Consider the following 22,205-nt stretch of genomic DNA (forward strand, 5'->3'; position numbering starts at 1 on the left):
TATAGTTAAATGTTTAGTTAAATTAATCATTAATGTTATAATTGATTTTTTTAAAAAAAAAGTTAAGTTTACCATTGATAATTAATTTTAAGAATGTTCACCACCTGTAAAATTAAATAATTGGAGTTCACCGAAGAGAATTTTCCAAAAAAATTAAAAAAAATTCATGATGATAAAATGTGGTTCTCTTGAAATTCGAGTGTCGTTAGTGTTAATAATTTAGTTGGAATATCAGTATCAATTGGAGACCATTTTATGTTACGATAAGTTCTCACTACTCTCCGTTGCTCGGTAGATACTACCTTTTAGAAAGTGGTATATCTATTCAATATCAATTAGAGAATTGATATTAGAGAGTAGTGAGAACTTAATAATTCCCTTTGTTAAAAGGACATTAGGACATTATGCATGTCTGCTCGGTGGTTAGTTTGATAAGCATCAATAAAAAACAAGAACCTATTTCTAACATCATTAATTGTTTTATATAATAAGTAGGGGAAGGCCTCCCACAAACCCCCGCCCTATCACAAGAAGGGCTACGAGGAGTCGATTCCCATCATGTGGGTCGTGGGGGCTCATTAGTCGTCCTATATATAGAACTAGCAGTTCTATGCTTTTATAGAGTATATGACTATTGCATTGACTTAATGAATTGTGACTTGGCATTATTGCTTTGTTAAATTAAACCGCGGCTCATTTGAGGTCATTATACGTTTTTGGTTTTCGATTTAAAAATAAATAATAAAAACTGATTTTAGTTTGGGTTTTCAATTTTTCCTAAACCAAAATAAAACAGCTAAACAAAAAAAAAAAAAAAAAAAACTCTTACTTCGAGACTGCCGATTTACTGAAAATAACTGAATTGAACTAATTGGAGTTGAACTGAATTATACTGATCTGAATAGAGCTGAAATGAACTGTTTACGAGAGGAAGAAATTAGGAACTAAACTAATTGAAGTTGAGTTGAGTTAAACTGATTGGAGCTGAGTTGAGTTAAACTGATTGAAGCTGAGCTGAACTGAACTAATATTAAGCTGAACAGAACACACCCTTCGTATTAAAGAAAAATGTGAAAGGACTTCAAATTTGAGTGACCTAATGACTTCAAATCCTTAGAAGTATCGTAGTTATCTTACTAAGGATGTTCCCTACAGCATGAGCAGACGCAGAAAGAAAACTTAGCAACAATTCCAGTAGAAAGGGATAAGCAAGTGAGTGAAATACTCCATAGGAATTTATGGCTAGCTTGTGAGACCTTCCATGGACAAATAGAGCGTGTTGTACGAAGTTGTAGCTCTTGAATATTTATTTAATATCGAAAGGAGCATCATCCGGAGTAATAGCTTAAAAATAACATAATCTAAAATGTACAAATGCCATATTTTTCTGTAGTCATTCGAACCAAAATTGTCCAAATTTAATTACTAGAACTAGAATTGATATACTACGTATTTGAAAAATTTTGGGACCTTAAATTTAATTACCCAGATAATGGTTTAGTAATGCAGGTACCCCAGTACAATCTTACTACAAATACAGCCTTAGACCAAGACTTCCAAAGTTCAAACCAATTATCAGTTGCTCCAACCTACTGAACACCCGTCTACTCATCTGCTTTCAACTTTGAATATCTTCTTCAACACTAAGCATCACTTGATGTGGCTTGAAATGGTGTTTCTTTTACCAACCAATGTTTTGTGATTTTGTCAAAGAGTGCAAACATAGAGAATCAAGACTATGGACCACAATAGTATTTAATTAATCTAACTTTGGAAATGAATACAATAATTGCACATCAACTTGGGAAAAAGGATGGATTAAGACAAACAAGTCCAACACAAATTAATTCACATACACAAATGATATAGGCACTAATTCATTCGGTAGCCTTCCCTTTGCGCCTGTTGCTACTGCTAGTCTCTAACAAATAACAGACTATAGAATCAACATCATCTCCAAATATACTGTAGGCTTCAATGACCTGCAGGTAGCCAAATCCCATTGACAGAACAACCTGCATGCTGCTGCTCAGCATTGTATCGGGCGAACCACTTTCTTTTTCATTCTCACCATCAGGTTGCCCTGTTTCCATTGTTTAGATACTATTAGCCAACAACCACCAATAAAAGAGATGCACTACATTTTAAGATTAAAACAATCCTCGTGAGCATCAGAAAATGCCAGGAAGAAAGAAATCATAAATGCCTATGAGAAATGCACAGCATGCTGAGGTTGCTGACATTACAAAATTTTTAACACAATTTAATGTTAATCATCGCATAAAACCAAATTAACAGAATTCATACTAAATGCAGGGAGCTGCTAGGGTCACTACCATGTACCAAGCACTAAGCCTAAGTGTATATAGGGAAAGATTCGCCAACAAGGTAGCAAAAAGTTTGGCTATGGAAGTTATCGAACAGAGTTTTCGCTGTTGAAAACCAATTCTATCAACCCCTCCCATGGCAGTGCATTAATGACTATTAGGACAAATGGAGGACCTCAGCTAACTATGTTTTTGTAATGCCAACTAGTCGGTAATTGATGGAGGCTTTTGGTACATAAAGGGATAAAAATGTTTGAAAATTGTTACTGCAAAAAGCCAACAGAACATTCTCAAAAAAGGCGGCAGCTTCACTGTAGTGACGATACCCTGTTTCAAATTACATAAACCAACACGATAGTTGCAAAATGCAATATATATATATATATATATATATATATATATATATATATATATATATATATATATATATATATATATATATATATGATAACCAGAAGACCAAGACAGGGACAATGGCTTACTGGCTCCGGAGGATGATGGTTCAGCACTAGATGTTGAGGATTCTCTTTGACCAACATGTTGCTTTGATTTGTTACCAGCTAGATATTCGGCTCGAGAAGCTTCCATTACCATACGCTCAATTTCCTTTTCTGTGAGCTCAAGATCGGAGTAAAATCGTCCTTCAGCCAACAGTGCCTGTACAGTAAGATGAATATATCAGATTTTTATGCAGTTTACCAGAAAGAGCAAAATGTTTATGAAAAAGATAGTAGGATACAAACATTGTCCAACTGTTGGTCTTGCTGAGCTTTTATGGCAGCTTTTACCTGATCCTTGTCCACATTTCTCTGAAAGAGAGAGAAGATATATTACATCCACAAGATCATAATTATAATTATTTAGCTTTGGCAAACTTGCATTTCAACATCAACAACTATGAAGAGGGGGAGAAAGTTTAAGAATAAAAGATCCATTCTACAAATACTTTTTAGCTTAAACACATTCAGCATTATAAGTTAACATAATAGTACTAATACACAATCTTGTAAGTAAGTCCAATGACAATGTCTTTGGTAATGAAGATTTATCCTCAAATACGTGTGTTTTATACAATCCCATTATGACTCAACTTAATTGAGACTAAATAGGCTGTGAACAAATTGTGGCCATGGCAGCTTTACAGGCCAAATAAAAAAAGCGTGTGCCAGTCAAAAAAATACTTGCACCGTTCCTACAAGATTATCCCATATACAAAAAAAATTAAGACCCTAAAAGATTACCCCAGAATGGCATACCTTACATGGTAAAATATCCCACTTGCAATCCTATTTGTTCTCTCTATCTCTCTCCTCGTCAATTTTTGCACATAATTTGCTTTGCTTCTTAAAAAAATGAATATGTGGTTTGGAGCAATCTTTTATACTATGTTTGGATAACAATAGTGAAGGGAAAGAAAGGGAAAGGAAAAAGATGAAAGGGAGGGGAGAAGAAGGAGAAGGTGACATTCCAATTTCCTTCCAAATCTCTCCAACAATGGAGGGATTTTGCTTATAAAAGTGGAAGGAAAATGGATCCTTTCCTTTACCTTTCCTTCCCTCCTTGCATTAGATATCCAAACAAAGGATGATGCATCCCTTCTTCTCTTTTCTTCCTTTCCCTCCATTTCTCTGCAATACACCCACAATCTCCACCTAATTTAGTGTATAGCAGGAGACCAAGGAGGGGACAGGAACAGCAGAAGCGGCAGAGCACTTCTCCACCACCTACACAAGCAACGGTCCGATAGTGGCAGGGAGCATGTTTTGGTGTATTAGCTCTTTTAACTGTGGTAACTCTAGCTTATTGATAAGTTGTAGTAAATTAGCAATTAAGGCTTTTGTCCATTTATGTATCAATTGTAGTATAAGTAGAGGGAGTTTAAAGTAGAGAAGGTATGCAGAAAATTGTAAGAAACACTTGGAGAGTCATGGCCTAAAGCCATTGTTATCATTTACGCAAGCTTTAAGCTTTCAATCAATCAACCTGCCTTTCATCTATATTTATCGTACCACGTAGTCCGTTGCACTTGGTATCAGAGCCGACATGCCTCCGACGCCGTTGACCGTGACGCCGGAGTGAGTGGCGGCGCTCGAAGAAAGGGTGGAAGAAATTTTCGAGAAACTCGGTGGAGGGGAAAACTCACTCCAGCAGACTTGTTAAAGAAGCAGGACGAACCCATTGATAAGGTGAGGCAATCATTGGAGGGTAAAATGGATTGATTCCGGCAAGACATAACCCAACAAGTTAACATGACAACGAGCCGACAAGAGAAGATCATGGATGAGATTCGCATCGCCCTTAAAGCCTTGGGTAACCCGCAGCAGCCGCCGCATGGAGAAACTCCAATCAGAACAGGGGGCTTCAATGGCCTCTATTTCGGCAACTGGGAGACTGGACTGGGTGGCGCGTTTCGCCACCAGGAGAACAACCGGAACACCGCAACAATTGGAAACAACCGGAACACCGCAACAATTGGAAGTCTGCAAGTTGGACATACCCACATTTGACGGGACCGACTCGGATGGTTGGATTTTAAGGGGGGAGCAATTTTTTCAGTTTTATCAACTCTGTGAGCCGAAGACAATACAAGCGGCGGTAGTGGCGCTTGACGGGAACGCGCTAAGGTGGTACCAGTGGGAGCGCCGGCCGCTGGTGCTTTGGGAGGATTTGAAGTTGCGGGTACTGAACCAATTCCGGCCAATTAACGCGGGCTCGTTGCACGAGCAATGGCTGGCTGTACAACAAACCACCACCGTGGTGGAGTACCGGAGGTTGTTCATTGAGAAGGCGGCACCTCTTTCCGACATACCAGAGAACATTCTAAAAGCTCATTTTATTAACGGTCTGAGAGAAGAAGTGAAAGCTGAAATTCGGATGTTGAATCCGATAACATTGGACGAAGCTATGGATTTGGCGGTGCGGGTCGAAGAACGAAACCGGGTCGCCGGGTTCAAGAAATCGGGTGGAGTGTTCACCAAGTCCGAACCTTACTCCTATTATAATAGGAGCCCCGCAACCACAATCCTCGGGTCTGGGTCGACCCAGCCTCACCAGCCCACAAATCAGCCCAACCCACATTACAATACCACACTAGCCCAAACCTTCAGCCCAAACAAAGTAACCCAACCCACAGTTACCAACCCAGCCAAACTTCCCAGAGTTCAATAGCCTCGGTAAATCAACCAGCCAACTCTCACCAAAACTGACCTCACCCAAACTCGTCTCAGTTCAGTGGGAGTGTGCGAAGGCTGACTGAGTGCAAAATGCAGGAGAAACGAGCTAAGGGCCTATGTTTGAAATGTGATGGGAGGTGGACCGAACCTACCCATGTTTGTGGAGCTAAGGGACTTAGCGTGTTGTTAGTGGAAGAGGAAGACGGAGAGGAGTTCACGGCAATGGAGGCACCGGAGTTGGAGTGTGAAGAGACCCCGGTTTTCGTTTCGATTAACTCAATCGTCGGGTTATCTAATCCAAAAACAATGAGGCTCAAGGGGAAGACCAAGGGACAATCGGTGGTAGTCATGATCGACCCGGGTGCCACACATAATTTCATATCATTGCAAATCGTCGAGAGCCTTGGGTTAGTTGTATTCGGCGACACTAGTTTTGGCATTTCACTTGGGAACGGGGAGAATATCAAAGGGAAGGGGCAATGTAAAGGAGTATGTGTGGAGTTGGGAGATGGAATTGAGATAGAGGAGGATTTTTTGTAACCGTACTCACAAATTGGAAGTTACAAGAAATGAGTTTTTCCTTGAATGGGAAGACTATGGTGATTAGAGGGGATCCAAGCCTAACGAAAGCGGGAATTACTCTTAAGGCTATGATTAGAACATTGAGAAAAGAAGAAGGGGGCATATTGGTGGAAATGAACAAGGTTGAGAAGCAAGTGGGCACCCCAAATGAAGACGGGCCGAAAATCAGTGGGCCGCCAGATTTTTTGAAGGGGGTGTTAGAAGAATTTGCCGTGGTTTTTGAGAGTCCAAGTGGGTTACCTCCAACTAGGGGTCATGAACACTCCATAGTTCTCAAGGAAGGTAGTAACCCGATTAGTGGTAGGCCTTATCGCTATCCACAATTCCAAAAGGATGAGATCGAGAAGCTCATCGAAGAGATGTTGCAAGCGGGTATCATAAGGCCCTCCACGAGTCCTTTTTTGAGTCCGGTGCTCTTAGTCAAGAAGAAGGACGGGTCGTGGAGATTTTGCGTGGATTACCGGGCACTTAACAAGGAGACCGTCCCCGACAAATACCCCATTCCGGTAATCGACGAGTTGCTAGATTTGTTACATGGTGCATGAATGTTCTTGAAACTCGATCTTAAGGCCGGCTACCATCAAATATTAGTTCGACCGAAAGACACCCACAAGCCCACTTTTAGGACACACGAGGGGCACTATGAATTTCTTATCATGCCTTTTGGTCTCACTAATGCTCTGACGACTTTTCAAGCTCTTATGAATGAGGTATTCCGACCCTATTTGCGTAAATTCGTACTTGTTTTCTTTGATGACATTTTAGTATATAGTGCTAGTGAATATGATCATATTGTTCACGTGAAATTAGTGTTAGCAACACTTAAGAAAAACTCACTGTTCGCAAATTTAAAAAAATGTGAGTTTGGAATGCCCAAAGTGGCTTACTTGGGCCACATCATTTCTAATGAGGGGGTTGCAGTAAATTAGGAGAAAGTGGGCTCTATGATTACTTGGCCCAAACCGAAGTCATTGAGGGATTTGAGGGGTTTTTTGGGGTTAACGGGATACTACAAGAAGTTCATTCATCACTTTGCACACATCGCAAGACCATTAACAGAGCAACTCAAAAAGGATAGTTTCGGGTGGTCACCGGCGGCGGCAGACGAGGCATTTCAGGCCTTGAAACAAGCCATGATCTCGGCTCCCGTGCTCACCATGCGTGATTTTTCGAAAGAATTTGTTGTGGTACGGCCTCGGAGCGGTGTTGATGCAAGGAGGAAAACCAGTGGCTTTTTTAGTAAGGTGCTCGGCCCTAGGGGTCAAGGTAAGTCGATTTACGAAAAAGAGCTTATGGCGGTATGTGTCGCAGTTGAGAGGTGGAAGCACTATTTATTGGGCCGGAAATTCATGATTCGAAGCGATCAACAGAGCCTCAAATACATAACACGGCAACGGGAAATCCGGATGGAATTTCATAAATGGGTTCGTAAATTGGTGGGATTTGAGTTTGAGTTGCAATACAAGCTCGGGGTGGCCAATAGGGTGGCGGACGCCCTCTCAAGGCGTGGCAAGGCTGAAGACGGAAGGGAATATAATGCGATTGTGGCCACGCAATTGGTAGACTGGGAGGCCTTGAAGGAGGAAATTGCAAAGAGCGGGGAAATTCAGAAATTAATTGCTGAACTAGAAAAAGGGCAGGGACTCCATGGCTACACGATGGAGAATCATCAGTTGCTATAAAGGGGTCAGGTTGTAATTCCAAGGAATTCGGTGCACAAAACAGCCCTATTTCGAGTCTATCATGACTCACCGGAAGGGGGACACGTCGGTGAGACCAAAACTTATTTTAAAATCGGGGCGGATTGGTTTTAAGGAGGAATGAGAAAAGATGTGATGAATTATATTCGAAGCTGCTCAATTTGTCAAAGGAACAAACACTCCCAACAAACACTGGCGGGGTTGTTGCAACCACTACCTATTCCGGAGAAAATACGGGAAGACATAAGTATGGATTTCATGTGAGAGTTTGCCTTGATCGAAGGGAGTGGATACCATATTCGTGGTGGTGGATAGGTTGTAGAAGTACGCCCACTTCATTGGGCTTAAACACCCTTTTACTACGTACACGGTGGCCGAGGTGTTCGTTAAGTAGGTGGTCAAACTTCATGGTGTTCCATCCACCATTGTTTCGGATAGGGACGGTGTTTTTGAGTATTTTCGGGAGAGAGTTATTTCGAATGCAGGGGACTGATTTGAAGCGAAGCACGTCCTACCACCCCCAAACAGATGGGCAGTCGGAGGTGGTGAACAAAACGTACCTTCGATGTTTCGCGGGAGGGCAACCCAATTACCCAAGTCTTGGGCAAGGTGGCTTCCGTGGGCCGAATATTCGTATAATACTACCCCACACTCCGCAACCCAGGTCACTCCTTTCTTGGCAGTATACGGCAGAGATCCCCCCAAATTGATTAAAGTGGGAGCAGGACTTGGGACAATAGATGAAATGTTACAAGAAAGGGACCTGATGCTAGATGAATTGAAGTTGAATTTAGTGCGTGCCCAGCAGATTATGAAGCGGAATGCAAATGGGAAGCGTCAGGAAGAAGAATTTCAGGTTCAAGTGGGGGACTTTGTATTCCTTAAACTGCAGCCATACTGTCAAAAGTCCTTGGCAAAGAGACCATTTGAGAAATTGGCGGCTCGTTTTTATGGACCATATGACGTGGTGCAACGTGATGGTCAAGTCGCATATAAGCTACTTCTACCGGAGCAATGTCGCATTCACCCTTTTTTCACATCTCTCAATTGAAGCGCGCCATAGGCAATATTCCTGCTTCTCCTACTATTCCAATTCAATCGTCATCGGAGTTGGAGATGGTAGTGGAACCCGAAGAGGTGCTGGAAATTAGACGCAAGGGAGGACATCAAGGCAGAGTGGAGGTGTTAATCAAGTGGCTTGGGGCCCCCGAATTCGAGGCTACATGGGAAGATGTCGTGGCAATCAAAGAGCAATTTCCGAGCTTCCACCTTGAGGACAAGGTGGCTCTTTTGGGGGGCGGTATTGCAATACACCCACAATCTCCACCTATTTTAGTGTACAGCAGCAGACCAAGGAGGGGACAGGAACAGCAGAAGCGGCAGAGCACTTCTCCACCACCTACACAAGCAACGGTCCTCTGATAGTGGCAGGGAGCATGTTTTGGTGTATTAGCTCTTTTAACTGTGGTACCTCTAGCTTATTGATAAGTTGTAGTAAATTAGCAATTAAGGCTTTTGTCCATTTATGTATCAATTGTAGTAGTATAAGTAGAGGGAGTCTAAAGTAGAGAAGGTATGCAGAAAATTGTAAGAAACACTTGGAGAGTCATGGCCTAAAGCTATTGTTATCATTTACACAAGCTTTAAGCTTTCAATCAATCAACCTGCCTTTCATCTATATTTATCGTACCACGTAGTCCGTTGCATTTTCTCTATCAAAACAAAGTGTTAGGAACAAAGGGAGTACTACACTAGCAAGCTTTGATGCTCAAACTTGCAGCTCCTGAAGTACCATATTGACATGAACTGACCAGGGTACATGCATGGGACATAGGTCTGACTTGAATTAAAACAAAATGGACGCTTCTCTTCTAGAAACAGACATAGTGAAAAAAAACAAAAAAAAAAAACAAAAAAAAAAAAAAAACCACAAAGCATAGCTCAATTACTCTTCCACAACATACAATAGGTTCTTCCCACTGCCTCAATGTCATTTCAGTAAGGTAATACGAAAGCAGAACCCGCATGGCTACTGACCAATTCTCTCTCTCCCTCATGATAGGTTTACAGTGAAGTGGGAAGTTGGAAATTGCTTATAACTTTTTTTAATGTTTTACTTTACCCATACAACTTTTACTTCTAACTTCTTTTGAATTTTATTAATCAGAAATTTTTATTCTAGCAAACTATTCCTATCTCACAGAAAAAATGAAGTCTAAAAAAGTAGATTAGAAATTTCAGATATAATAATACTATGCTCAATCCATTCCTCAAAGTTCTTCCCACGATCAGGATGAACCATGGTTTAAAAATACAGTATTAGTTGCGATCGCAGGAACAGTCATGATTTCATGGTAAAAGAAAGATGCATTGATCACGAAGTGTGTCGTGGCTGTCATGCGAATTTGATTTCAAAGTTTTTTAGGATTCTATACTAATTTTAACCTATTTAATTTTTAAAACTACGATTGGGGAGACATGAGGAATCTTTCACTATATCTATGAACAAGTAACTTTTGAGTGAAACATGGGACATAAAGTTCAATGTGGGGTAAATCGGGTTTAACATTTGATTCAGGTTTTTACAAACATTGTACTGAACAAGACGATTTTGGTTCAGACAATGGAAAACCTTTCATGATATAGCCCAGCTGAAACGATGTGGCCATACTTTTGCACCATGGTTCAGGACATTCCTTAAAGCTCTTCCCATTATTTTTTACTCCTTATTTGGTAAGTAATTTTTCCCTTTCTACCCTCTCTCGTCCCACTTGTTGGACCTGCCCAATTTCAAACCATCTCAAAGCCACATTCTCATTGCTGTGTTTTTAAAAAAAAAAAAAAAAAAAAAAAAAAACAAAAAACAAAACCTCACCTTTACACTCTATCTCCTCATTTCCTTGGAATTTGTATTTATATTAAGTGGGAAGAAACATTAAGAAACTAAACGAGTACATTTAATTACTACTACCTCTGTTAAATGTTATGTGCAACTTTGGAATATTTTATATCTTACAAATAAAGTTGCACATAACATTTTACGGAGGTAGTATTTATGTTGGAACTAATGTTTCCCTAAGTCCATATCTAATTTCAGGCACTTCTTAATATTCCATGGCCAACTCTTGAATCCATACCAAAGTATGCCTGAATGGCTAAATTTGAGCATCATAGCTAGAAAGAAAATAGACAGCTTCCAATCAAATAGAAATTATGGTACTTAAATTTAATACAAGTCCCTTATCAATCAAGATTAACAGATGAAAAGATTTAACACGCATTTAAATGAGCACTTACCCCCCGGAGACAGCTAAATCCGAGCCCTGCACCAACACTCAATCGGCGGGGATCCACGAGTGAATTATAGTGATTGCCATTATGGTAACTTAGCCGAATGGGAGGCACATCAGTGTCATAATTTCCATGAAATATGTTAATAGGCTCTGCATTAGATAGGTAGAGACATTGACATGATGAAAACCACGAGACAATTCAAGGTCACATCATAAAATCAAACACGTGATCAATAATGGAACTCACCTGTGCTATAAGAATATATATGTATGGGTCGATTATACATCTCAGATAAGGCTTGAATTTCCGCATTGTTTCCATAAACCTGCCACCAAGAAGACAATAAAGAAAAGAAAACATTATCTATGGTAGACAAATAGGATACTCCACGCTAAAAAAGGGGGGGGGGGGTAAATTCCATAAGACTAGTTCTGCACACATGAGAACTCCTTTCTTCCTATAATTAGAATACATGTCAAGACTGTCTTCCATTACATAACTACCAGTAGCCAATCATATCAAACACAATTCAGACACACTGCAAAAGAGAAAAGGGGGCTTTGGTTTTTTTTATGTATCCCATACTGATTTGGATTTTGAAATACATTAAGCGACTACCAGGAGCCATTCGGTGTACTTTTTTTTTTTTATGATAAAAAAAATAGATAAATAAATAAAAAAACACATACGGATTTGGAATATCAAACTCATAAATATGAAGCCCACCCTCAACCCCCAAGGTAAGTGGGAGGTGGATTTCTTCCATCCTCACCCCTGAAATCATAATATAATCAACAAATTATTTTTTTTTTTAAAAAAAAAAAAAAAAAGGCTCTTTAAGCACTGGCAGAGTGGCATCATATTGTCACTGCAACCTGACCCCACCACTGCTGCCCTTCCCCACCATGCAACAACATCAACCAGCAAAAAACAAAAAGAACAAAAATAAACCATGTCACCACCTCAGCAACCACCAACAAAAAAGAAAAATCTCAAGTTATTCAAATCTCCTCAACATTCTTCAGATCAAATGGCCAAATCAGCCCAAATGTTTCAATTGTACAACTTTAGTTAGCTAAATAACAGAGTAACAGCCATAGGCCAGGAGAAGATATAGGAGATATGACGGTGTGATGGGACCAGAAGAGGTGGTGGTCAATTAGCAGACTTGATTATAATATTTTCTGTAATAAAAGTGGCATGTTTGGAAAGTGAGAGGGACCCGGGGGGGGGGGGGGGTAAGGGAAGACGAGAGCCAATATGAATTGTGGAGGAGCACATGTATAGAAGAGAAAGCAGTGGAAATGTAGAGTTATGGTAGTACACACCTTGTCTTTTCGCTTTCTCTTACAATAGGATGTAAAGCCTTCTATAATAAACTGTGAAAAATGATCTTCCTCGCGCTCCTGCATACATGAGATTAAGGGATGTGGTGAATGAGAAGAGAACAGAATATCCATAACCACTGAATGGAACTGTGAGAGCTGCATGGGCAACACAGCAGCAGAAGCAGAGATAGAGGTGATTGGTGCAAGCTGCTGTCCTCCCCATAACATCAAAAAAATTGACAAGCAATAGAAAAATAGTTGTATATATAAAAAAAATTACAAAAATTAAACAGTAAATATACATAATCGACTTGCCCCCCTCGAAACAAATTTCCAGTTCAGCCTTCTATTTCACCATCCACCTTGTTGACTTATGAAAAATGGAAAAACAATAGATAAAATAGAGTTGACTGAAGCAACTGCTTCAATATTCACAAGACTTCATGATCTGAACACATGAGCAATTCTAATGCAGCTATTCTCCAGAAAGCAAGGAAAAATTTTCACCAAAAAACATAAAATACGTAAAGCCCCCTACCATATAATCTATACACATCTGCCTGGTCAAATCATATGCCTCTGAATCCCCATAGACCTGATCTGCAACAGCTCTAAATAAACAATTACCATCCTCCAGCATTCTTTTAACTTCCAAACCTTTAGCACGTCTAATATCAATCTCAAACTGTCGCTCTCTCTCCTGTAATAGAGATAAGATAAGATAAGAAATATGAGACCCAAAAATAGTTCCCAACTTGACGTTCTATAAGATAAGAAATTTTCACCAATTTGACGTTCTGGTTTTCAAGAAACAATTATTAAACAACTGCAAGACTTAGCATGTCATATTCCCCTAGACCAAGACGTGGTATTCAAATATTTCATGTGTTGATCCAAATTGATAAGTCATGAGACACAACTTTGTGTTTTATGACATGTGTACCACCAAATGTAATCACGTTTCCATTTAAACAAAAACAAAGGATAATTTTTAAAGTGTACAAGCATGTTGCTTAGACAATGAAGAAAAGGATACAAAAGAACTTACAAGGTCGTAAAAAGAGGATCCAAAGGTGGGAGTTTGCTCATCGGCACTATTGTAGCCCTCAGTTTCACAATGTGATCTTGGCGAGGATGGTCTTGATGCAGAAGGGGTAGTCCTAGGAGGAGCAGGCCATGCAGAAGGTCTTCTAGACGGTCCAATCCGAGGAGAATCTGAAGTGCCTGACACAAATCTCCTGAAAACAGAGTTTGAACCAGAAGGTATTGGAGGCGGAATAGGAGGAGGAGGGGGTTGCGAGCTCTGAGTTTGCGTTCCAGTTTGAAGAGTATCAGCAGGGAAATCATCATTCTCACAACCATCCTGGTCAACGACATCTAGGCCAGTAAAGCCTCTCGTCGAATCCACTTGACTTTCATCGTTGCCAGTAATCACATTATCGGCAGCATCATCCCCCACACTCCTAGTTTGATCAAAGCTTTCATCAGCAATACCAGTTTCAGGCAAATCATTGACAACAACTTGTTCATCAGGAACAGCAACGACATGATTAGGAGCAGTCTGAGATGAAGAGCGGGTCTGGTTGGAAGAAGAACTCCCACGCTGAACCAAAATCCTGGTCATGACTGAGTTGGTATTGTAAAATCAATAATCAAAGATTGACAGCGAGTTTGTCACGAGTCCTAACTTTAGGACTGAATGATGTGGTCCAGCCTGGTTCCTTAGCTTTGTTGTGTTTATCAGAGCAAATCGATTTCTGCATTCCCCTGAGAATTCTCATGAGACCCAGGCCTCCAATTTTATTTAATCCCCTCCTATTATCAAACAAAACAAACACACCAAACACCCTTCAAACAACAAACACCATCTACTATTCTCAACTTCAATCAATCAATCAATTTTCCCAGCAATCCAAAGCATATGAACAAATGCTATTATTCATCTACTATTCTTACTTCAATCAATCAATCATTTTTCCCAGCAATCCAAAGCATATGAACAAATGTTATTATTCATCTACTATTCTCAACTTCAATCAATCAATCAATTTTCCCAGCAATCCAAATCATATTACGAACAAATGTTATAATGATAATAATAGTAATAGTAACCCTAATCTGTAACCAAATTATCATGTTCCATAAGAATCTTTATACTCAAAGATCGATTCTTGCCCCGTTTCCCAAACCCTAATTTGACTTTCTTTGTAATAAAATTAAAAATTAAAAATCAATAGAAATCTAGCAAAGAGAAGAGAAGAGAGAGAAAGTGAACTGACCTGACCTCGGAAAGATGTGCACAGCAACAGGAGAAGTGGAGTAAGAAAAAGGAGAGAGAAAGTGGGGTTTCTGGGTTGAAACTGTAGTTAAGTTGAGAAAACTGGATTAGAGGAAAAGGAGAGAAGGAGAATATGTTTTGTTCAGAGCCTTGTAGTTGAGAATTGAGAGATGCAAAAATGGATAGTAATAATTGGTAAACCAGAACCAGAGGTTTTAATCGTGCGGAAGAGAGGTGGAACAGCCACGTGACGTTGGACTTTTATGGAACAACTTCTGCTTGCGACGCCTCTCTTCCCGGTGCTTCCACACGTGGTTGTGGACCTACTTTTTTATTAACAAAAAATAAGGGTTTTTCTAAACTATGCTCTCAAGTTATTGATTTTCTAAGGTGTGTCCATGCTTTTTTAAAATTATAAGATATATTCTCCAACTTAAGGTGTTTATTCAACCGTACCCTATAATCTTAATTCAATGTTAGTAGTTGTGTTAACAGTTCATTACCACATTTGGAGAGAAATTTCACGCCCAGATTGGGTAAGAGTTTTTTTTTTTTTTTTTTTTTTTTTTTTTTTTTTTTTTTTTTGAAACAATTGGGTTAGAGTTATTTAAGTAGGTTAACATTTAACATTTTTTTCCAAATTTTCTCATCTGTTTTTCCTTCTATCTTCTAAAAGCAACCGTTGATATGTCAAGCTCTCGGTGTATTTCTTTTTTTTTTTTTCTCATCCGCTTCTTATTACTTCCTATTTATTTACAATTCTAACGTCGAGTTTACGTCAGAGGGTACAGTTGATTAAACAACTTAAGTTGGAGGGCCAACTTGTAATTTTGAAAAAACATGGGCACACCTTAGAAACTCAATAGCCTTGAGGGCATAGTTTAGAAAAAACCCAAAAAATAAATAAATAAATAAATAAATAATAAATAATAAATATTTGGAGAGTTACAACTTACTTCTAAAACCAGAATGAGCATTCTAACCACTTGAGCAGTTGAGCTACACTTTACTCTTTTACTTCGTATTTATTTATTTTTGAAAAAAGCATATGAAGTAAATTTAACAAAACTCTACTTTTTTTTTCTTTTTTTAAGGGAAAACAAAACCCCACTTTGATAGATAGGCATTAAAATAAAGTTTTTGACGGGATGGAGAAATAAAGTTTTATAATGTAACTTTTATAATAATTTTTATTAATATTTAATTATATAAAAATAAGGTCAAATTAGTATGAGGTATATCGGCATGTGTGCATAGGTTGACTATGTTAATTATTCTGGGACAGATGGAGTATCTTTTATAGTCAAAGGATATAGAAAAGAAAAAATACTCCGTACTAAATACAAAGTATAAAGTTAATTAAAACACTTACTTTTTTATGTGGCCATCTTTCATAGGAGTTACTCATGATCAAAATAACTGACAAATTAAACCTTTTTTCACTATTCATTTACGAGGTATTAAGTTTGACTATAGTTTTTTACTAATACAATAATAATATATTTTTTCACAAATTAACCCTGATGAATGCATAGTCAATATGAATCTCAAGTTCATTTGCTCGTATGCTGAAATTGACGATGCTTTTTAAGAGGTTTTCTGTTGTTCATTTCCGTACGTCGTAAAGTATGCCATGAGAGTTGCAGGGAGATTGTCCCAAAGTCATCTTGATATATATATTGCATATGATTTGGGCGTAGCAACTGATTCGTCTGGGGCGGCAATATTAAGTGACTGAGCCGATATTTTGGCGGTGCATATTTAAGGTGAAAAGACTCTTGTATTCAAGAAAAAGGGTGAAGAGGATTAAGAAGCTCATGTGACAATAGAGTATACAGGGTGTAGTCAAGTATAGAATGACTGCATATGAAATAGCTATGAAGTTGAATCATTTAACTGACAACATTAGCCAGACCTCCTCATCATCATAACACTTTATCCTCTCTTAAATAATATTTGATGTAAAATTAATATTAATATGAACCCTGAATAAAAGTATTTATACATCATTAACAAATTGTGTAAAACTATATGTTTATAATTAATTATATATTTATGTATCGACAAAAATAATTTTTATATTATCATTTTTGGATAAATAATTCAATGTAATGTACACATTATAATTTTTTTTTTAATATGAAGTTAATATTAACAACTAAGAATTTGTGTGTTTGAATGCAGATAATGACGTGAGTGTTATGTTTAATGTGAATAATTTAATAATAGTTATCTAGTGTGTGTTGTTAACCGGTGATTAAAAGCTAGCAAAAAATTTTAGCTATACCTTATAAACGAGGGTTGTGGAAATGTGGAGAATGGAAGTGAGAGAAGTATGTCCAGTATGATATATTGTTAGATAAATATTGGGAAATTTTGTCAACAACTACCCATTATAGCCTCAGTTTTGAAAACAATTACCACAAAAATTTTAAAAGTTAGAATAGCACTACCACATTAGTATTTCCAGCTAGAATCTCCGATGATAGGGGCCCACTTTTCATCTTTCCCTCCAATATGAGTTTCTCTCTCCTCTCTATATAACTGTTTATATAGGTGAAAAGTAGGCCTCTATCACCGGAGATTCTAGCCGGAAATACTAATGTGGTAGTGCTACTCTAACTTTTAAATTTTTTGTGGTAGTTGTTTTTTAAAAAAAATTTAAAAGGTAGTTGTTTTCAAAACAGAGGCTATAATTGGTAGTTGTTGACAAAATTTCTTAAATATTGATTTAAAGTTTCATTATATAACTTTTTTTTAAAAAATTAATTTTTATTAATATTTACTTATGTAAAAATAAGGTCAAACCAAACTATCGACATGTATGTAAAATTTGACCATGTCAATTATTTTGGGACAAAAAGAGTACTCCCTCCGTCCCCGAAAGAACGACCCATTTGGGTTGATTTCGCGGGTATTAAGAAACTTAATTTGCAAGTACAAATGTATGGGAAAATACAAGTCAACAATAATTTGTAAGTACAAATGTATGGGAAAACATAAGTCAACAATAATTTGCAAATACAAATGTATGGGAAAACACAAGTCAACAATAATTTACAAGTAAAAATGTATGGGAAAACACAAGAAAAATTAATGGTGGCAGGAGAGAGAAAAAAAGTTTAGAAATTTAGGGAGGAGATGACACAAAAATCTGAAAAAAAAAATACAAGGGTAAAATAGAGAGAAGAAGCTACATGACAAAAATATTTGAGGATATTGGTAATTTTATGATTTTAATAGATATTTGAGGATATTGAAAAATAAATGAGTCATTCTTTTTGGGACTAAAATTAGGCCAAATGGGTCGTTCTTTCGGGGACTGAGGGAGTACTAATTACTCATATAGTCATGTATGAATGTTGTATGATGATTTAGAGTATCGTTCAAGCAAAAAACTAGTTATAGTAAGGAAAAACTCAAATATAATAAACGAAAAACAAAATCATCAAATAATTCCAAGGAAATTTTAGAAAATAACACCACAAAAAATACACAAATTTGATTATAACACCACAAATTTTAAAACTTTTATTATAACACCATAAAAAAAAGCCAAAAAATTGGTTTTACCACCACTTAACTTTGCCATCCAAAAAACCGTTAGTGGGCCCCACTTTGTACACGTGTCAATTATTCATTAGATAAAAAATGAAAAAAAAGGAAATTAAAAAAAAGGAAAAATTCTAAATTCAAACCCCAGCTACCACATGTGCCGGTTTCGATCATCGTCACCCCAACCCACTGTCCACCGCCGTCACCCAATCCCTACCAACCACAATTGGCGACCGACGAAACCAGCTCAACCAATTCCGTAACCCAACCTCAGATTAACCTAAATCAGTCGACCACCGTCCCTCATACCCAGCCCCCGATTTGGTTTATGGGTACGGGTTTGGGTCCAGGTGAGGGTGAGAGGAGTACGGCGGTTTGTGGATTTGGGTATGGGTGTGGGTTGGGATTTCAGCAATTCGGCGATGGTTATGGGTAAGGAAGAGGAGTTTGGTGACGGTGGTTTCAGTTGGTTTAGATAGGGGTTACAGTGGTTCAATTTGGCGACGGTGTGGGCTGGGATTTCAGATCAACTGGTTTAGATTGGGGTTAAGGTGGTTTGGTGACGGTTTCGTAGGTTATGGGTTGGGTTTGGGTGATGGCGGTGGGAACCCACCGATGGCGGTGGTGGTTGGTTTAGTATTAAGTGGTGGTGAATTAAATTTATTTATTTATTTATTTTTTTTGTGGTGTTATAATAAAAGTTTTAAAATTTGTGGTGTTATAATCAAAATCGTGTGATTTTTATAGTGTTATTTTCTAAAATTTCCTAATTCCAACAATTATTTACCTCATCAACAAAATTTGAAAAAATAAAAAATTTGCTATCAAGACCAAGCATTCGGTTCGCCATAGATTCAGCCGGCGCAAAACCTGTGTCACAGTGATGGACTCCCGGCACCGACGGCAGTTATCCTCCGACCGATTCATGAACACATTAAAATTAATCCCTCCTTCTTCAATCGATGCCGGGGACGAGCTCAGCGAAGACGATGTCTTCTTCACCGGCGCCAATTTCCAAAACCCTCCTTCCACCTCCTCAACACCACCTCCTCTTCACCATCGCCGCCATCACAAATCATACAATTCAGAGGCCTTCGGAATCCTTGCCGCATTGCCGGAATCCGGCGACGAAATCCGACCTGTCTTGAACCATAAGCCGTTGATCTCTCCGCCTCCACCACCGTCATCTTCGAGGATGATTCCGAATCTTCCGAGGCCTTCCATTGACCGGCAGATCTTCTCTTTGCCAGAAAAGTACCATCAGTCTGCTCCGTTGAATGTGCCGATGAGACCGCTGCTGAAGAATTCGCGGCGTCAGAAACGTTTCGAGGATGTTGACGATGGAGTTGTTGCTGCTGATGATGATGATGGAGAGATGTTGCCTCCTCACGAGATTGTGGCCCGTCAACTTTCAAAGTCTCCGGTGCTTTCTTCTTCTGTGCTTGAAGGTGCTGGGAGGACGTTGAAGGGTAGGGATCTGCGTCAGGTTCGAAACGCAGTGTTTCGGCAAACAGGTTTTATTGACTGACTTTTGTTGTATTATCTAGTAAGTAGGTTCCTCTTTCTTTTCTGTTTTTACCAAATTGTGCAACTTTGGCAATTCATTCCTTTTATGGGTTGATTTGATTCTGCGAGCTTAAATTGTGTTGAATCGGTGTCAAAGTTGTCAAGTTTCACGTTATTTTTTGTGAATCTTCTTTCAGTTCACTTTTTAATTAGATTTTGGCTATTATGCTCAATATTTGAACTAATGATAACTCATCAATGTTTGTGATGGTGTATTCTGAATCATCAATACCGCCACACCGGAACTATATTGAAGCTACAATGTCTTAGTATAAGTATAAAGTATTCGCGAATGGGTGAAGTAGCATATGATCATCAATAGTTTTTTCACTGAAGGGTTTGGCATCAGTAAATAGCTTCAGTACATCAAGTAGTTTGGCTAATGGGTGAAGTAGCATATGATCATCAATAGTGTTTGTTTATTAGTCTTTCTTAATTAGTATAGGCAGATATGCTGCTTTTTTTGGATTTATATGGTTCAAACTAATTGCTAATCAATATTAGTTGATGTCATAACAGGCATATCACACGTTTGATACTAATTGCCTAGCTTTAGATATCTTATTTCGAGTTTCATCGTTGTGTATAAAGATTGCAATCGATCTTGCAACTTGCATGAACTGAAGGCTGAAGGTGAAGGCACTGTCGCCCAGTGCTTCTGTTCGGCCATAGTAATGGCCTTTGTTGCCAAATGATGTCTTACATGGGTTCTGCTGGGGCCTTAGTGTCTGAAGCCTATGTGATAAGGGAGAGTAGATTGAGCTCAGATGATATGTTTTGATAGAGCGGAGAGTCATAATTTGTTGCAGTGTAAACTGTAAAGTAGGTTGTCAAAGATTGGTATTTAGTAAGGTCAATAATTGAATGATGATAAGGTGTAGTCATGTAGGTATCATCAAATTTTAATTACCGCCTGATAGACCATTGTAGTGATTGCTAGCGATCCATTATAGGAATACTTCGAAAGTGGCTTTCTCAACTGTCATTTTTCAGTACTTGTGTCTGCTGCCTGCCCTGTTCCTGTTTCTTCTTTTCAAATAGGCCTGGGTAATGGGAGTATATTGATGTTTGAGGTAAATTTAATAGTGATTGCTGATTGGAGATCGAAGATTAACTGTAATATATTGGTTTTTGTGAAATTTATTTGAAGATTTATACTGATTTTGTATCAGAGTTTACATGAAGGCCAAATATATCAGTTGAAGCTCTTTGTGACAAGAATTACCCAGAGAAGCCTCTTAAGTGTTCGTTTCCACACATGGATTTACATGACTTGTGTGAACGCAGAGGCCGGAATGGCAATGCTCTTGACTTCTGCCTGACTGAGTTGAGAAAGTGTGTTGTTTTGGTCCTCTATCCCATTTATATTCAGGTTTTTGAGGATGCCAACATCAGAAGCATGGTCATCCTTTTATGTTGATTTGGAGATTGTCATGTGGTGCTGTTCAAGTTCACTTATTATTAGTGATTGTCTTAATATGTTATATTTAGCTTTTAGATGAAATTGCTTGTTCATTCTATCTTCCTTGAGAAAGAGGGTACTTGATTATAAATGTAAATGAGATGTGCTGGTAATCAATCAGGGGGATGATTTCATGCTGAATTTATACCTAGATGAATTGGGAAGAAACATTAAGGAACAAACAGAGTACATTTACTTACTATATATGTTGGTGTATCCCTTTGTCCGTATCTAAATTCAGGCACTACCCTAAATTTCCATGTCCAATTCTTGATTCCATACGTAGGTGAGTATACCTGAGTAATAATTTGTTGCAGTGTAAAGTAGGCTGTCAAAGATTAGTATTTATTTGTCAATAATTTGGAAATCATATTATCTGCTTGGCAGTCGCAAACTCACAATGATGATAACTTGATAAGGTGTACTTGTGTCGATATCATCAGAGTTTGGTTACTGCCTGAAAACATTTTTGTGTTAGCTATCCATTACAGGAATACTCTGAAAATGGCTTTATCAACTGTCATTCTAACAAGAGAGAATAGCTTTCATCGGTTCATGTTTTGAGCTATCAGAGTGATGACGTAAGAGGGTGTGCTGAAGATAATGCAAGTCATGGCTCATAGCTATGAAAAATTAGACCTTGTGCATTCACAAATCAAAATATTTAAGCACAGGCTGCATTTAACACGGCTTAATCTTTGAGAACTTACTCAACTTAGTGAATATGATGGTGCTTGTATCAATTGGTTAGTAATAGTTTGTATCCAATAATTTTCATGAAAAATCAGTTTAGTTTTACAGCTCTAAAGACGGGCCTTAACTAATTAATTTTTACTTGTTATATGTGTGCCTCAAATGCTCCACTTTGATGCGTGTTTGATTATAAGGTGTTCAGAGTTTGAAGTTCCGCCATATGGAATTTGACTTTATATGTGTTTGA

The 22,205-nt window shown here is 38.3% G+C and overlaps 2 protein-coding genes across 5 annotated transcripts; one reads left to right on the forward strand and one right to left on the reverse strand.

Annotated features, from left to right (window-relative positions):
* Positions 1–1,443: 1,443 nt before the first annotated feature.
* LOC145624729 (OVARIAN TUMOR DOMAIN-containing deubiquitinating enzyme 6-like) lies at positions 1,444–14,874 on the reverse strand. 3 transcript variants are annotated; one of them, XM_081677822.1, is made up of 9 exons: positions 14,689–14,874; positions 13,453–14,219; positions 12,943–13,104; positions 12,405–12,482; positions 11,323–11,401; positions 11,080–11,225; positions 3,071–3,136; positions 2,810–2,984; positions 1,444–2,083 (listed from the first exon to the last, which is right to left on the reverse strand). In XM_081677822.1, exons 2-9 carry the CDS (start codon positions 14,026–14,028, stop codon positions 1,878–1,880), a joined length of 1,488 nt encoding a protein of 495 aa, XP_081533948.1. In that variant the 5' UTR covers positions 14,029–14,219; positions 14,689–14,874; the 3' UTR covers positions 1,444–1,877. The 3 variants fall into 3 exon arrangements, with proteins under 3 accessions (XP_081533948.1, XP_081533950.1, XP_081533947.1); XM_081677824.1 differs by having other exon boundaries at positions 13,453–14,171; positions 14,684–14,874; XM_081677821.1 differs by having other exon boundaries at positions 14,684–14,874.
* A 4,114-nt stretch (positions 14,875–18,988) lies between these two features.
* Positions 18,989–21,537, forward strand: LOC145621379 (protein S40-7-like). Of its 2 annotated transcripts, XM_081676122.1 has the most exons (2): positions 18,989–19,751; positions 20,976–21,537. In XM_081676122.1, the coding sequence occupies exons 1-2, from the start codon at positions 19,121–19,123 to the stop codon at positions 20,984–20,986; spliced, it is 642 nt and encodes a 213-aa protein (XP_081532248.1). In that variant the 5' UTR covers positions 18,989–19,120; the 3' UTR covers positions 20,987–21,537. The 2 variants fall into 2 exon arrangements, with proteins under 2 accessions (XP_081532248.1, XP_081532238.1); XM_081676112.1 differs by lacking the exon at positions 20,976–21,537 and having other exon boundaries at positions 18,989–19,888.
* The last annotated feature ends 668 nt before the right edge of the window (positions 21,538–22,205 follow it).

This window comes from Chenopodium album, chromosome 3, assembly GCF_948465745.1.
Source record: "Chenopodium album chromosome 3, dcCheAlbu1.1, whole genome shotgun sequence".
Classification (NCBI taxonomy): Eukaryota; Viridiplantae; Streptophyta; class Magnoliopsida; order Caryophyllales; family Amaranthaceae; genus Chenopodium; species Chenopodium album.

Coding starts and splice junctions, on each gene's coding strand:
- LOC145624729 (XM_081677822.1), bottom strand. CDS start 14,028: ATGACCAGGATTTTGGTTCAGCGTGGGAGTTCTTCTTCCAACCAGACC. Junction 11,226..11,322: donor TATATATTCTTATAGCACAG/GTGAGTTCCATT, acceptor TATCTAATGCAG/AGCCTATTAACATATTTCAT. Junction 2,084..2,809: donor ACCATCATCCTCCGGAGCCA/GTAAGCCATTGT, acceptor CAATGGAAACAG/GGCAACCTGATGGTGAGAAT.
- LOC145621379 (XM_081676112.1), top strand. CDS start 19,121: ATGGACTCCCGGCACCGACGGCAGTTATCCTCCGACCGATTCATGAAC.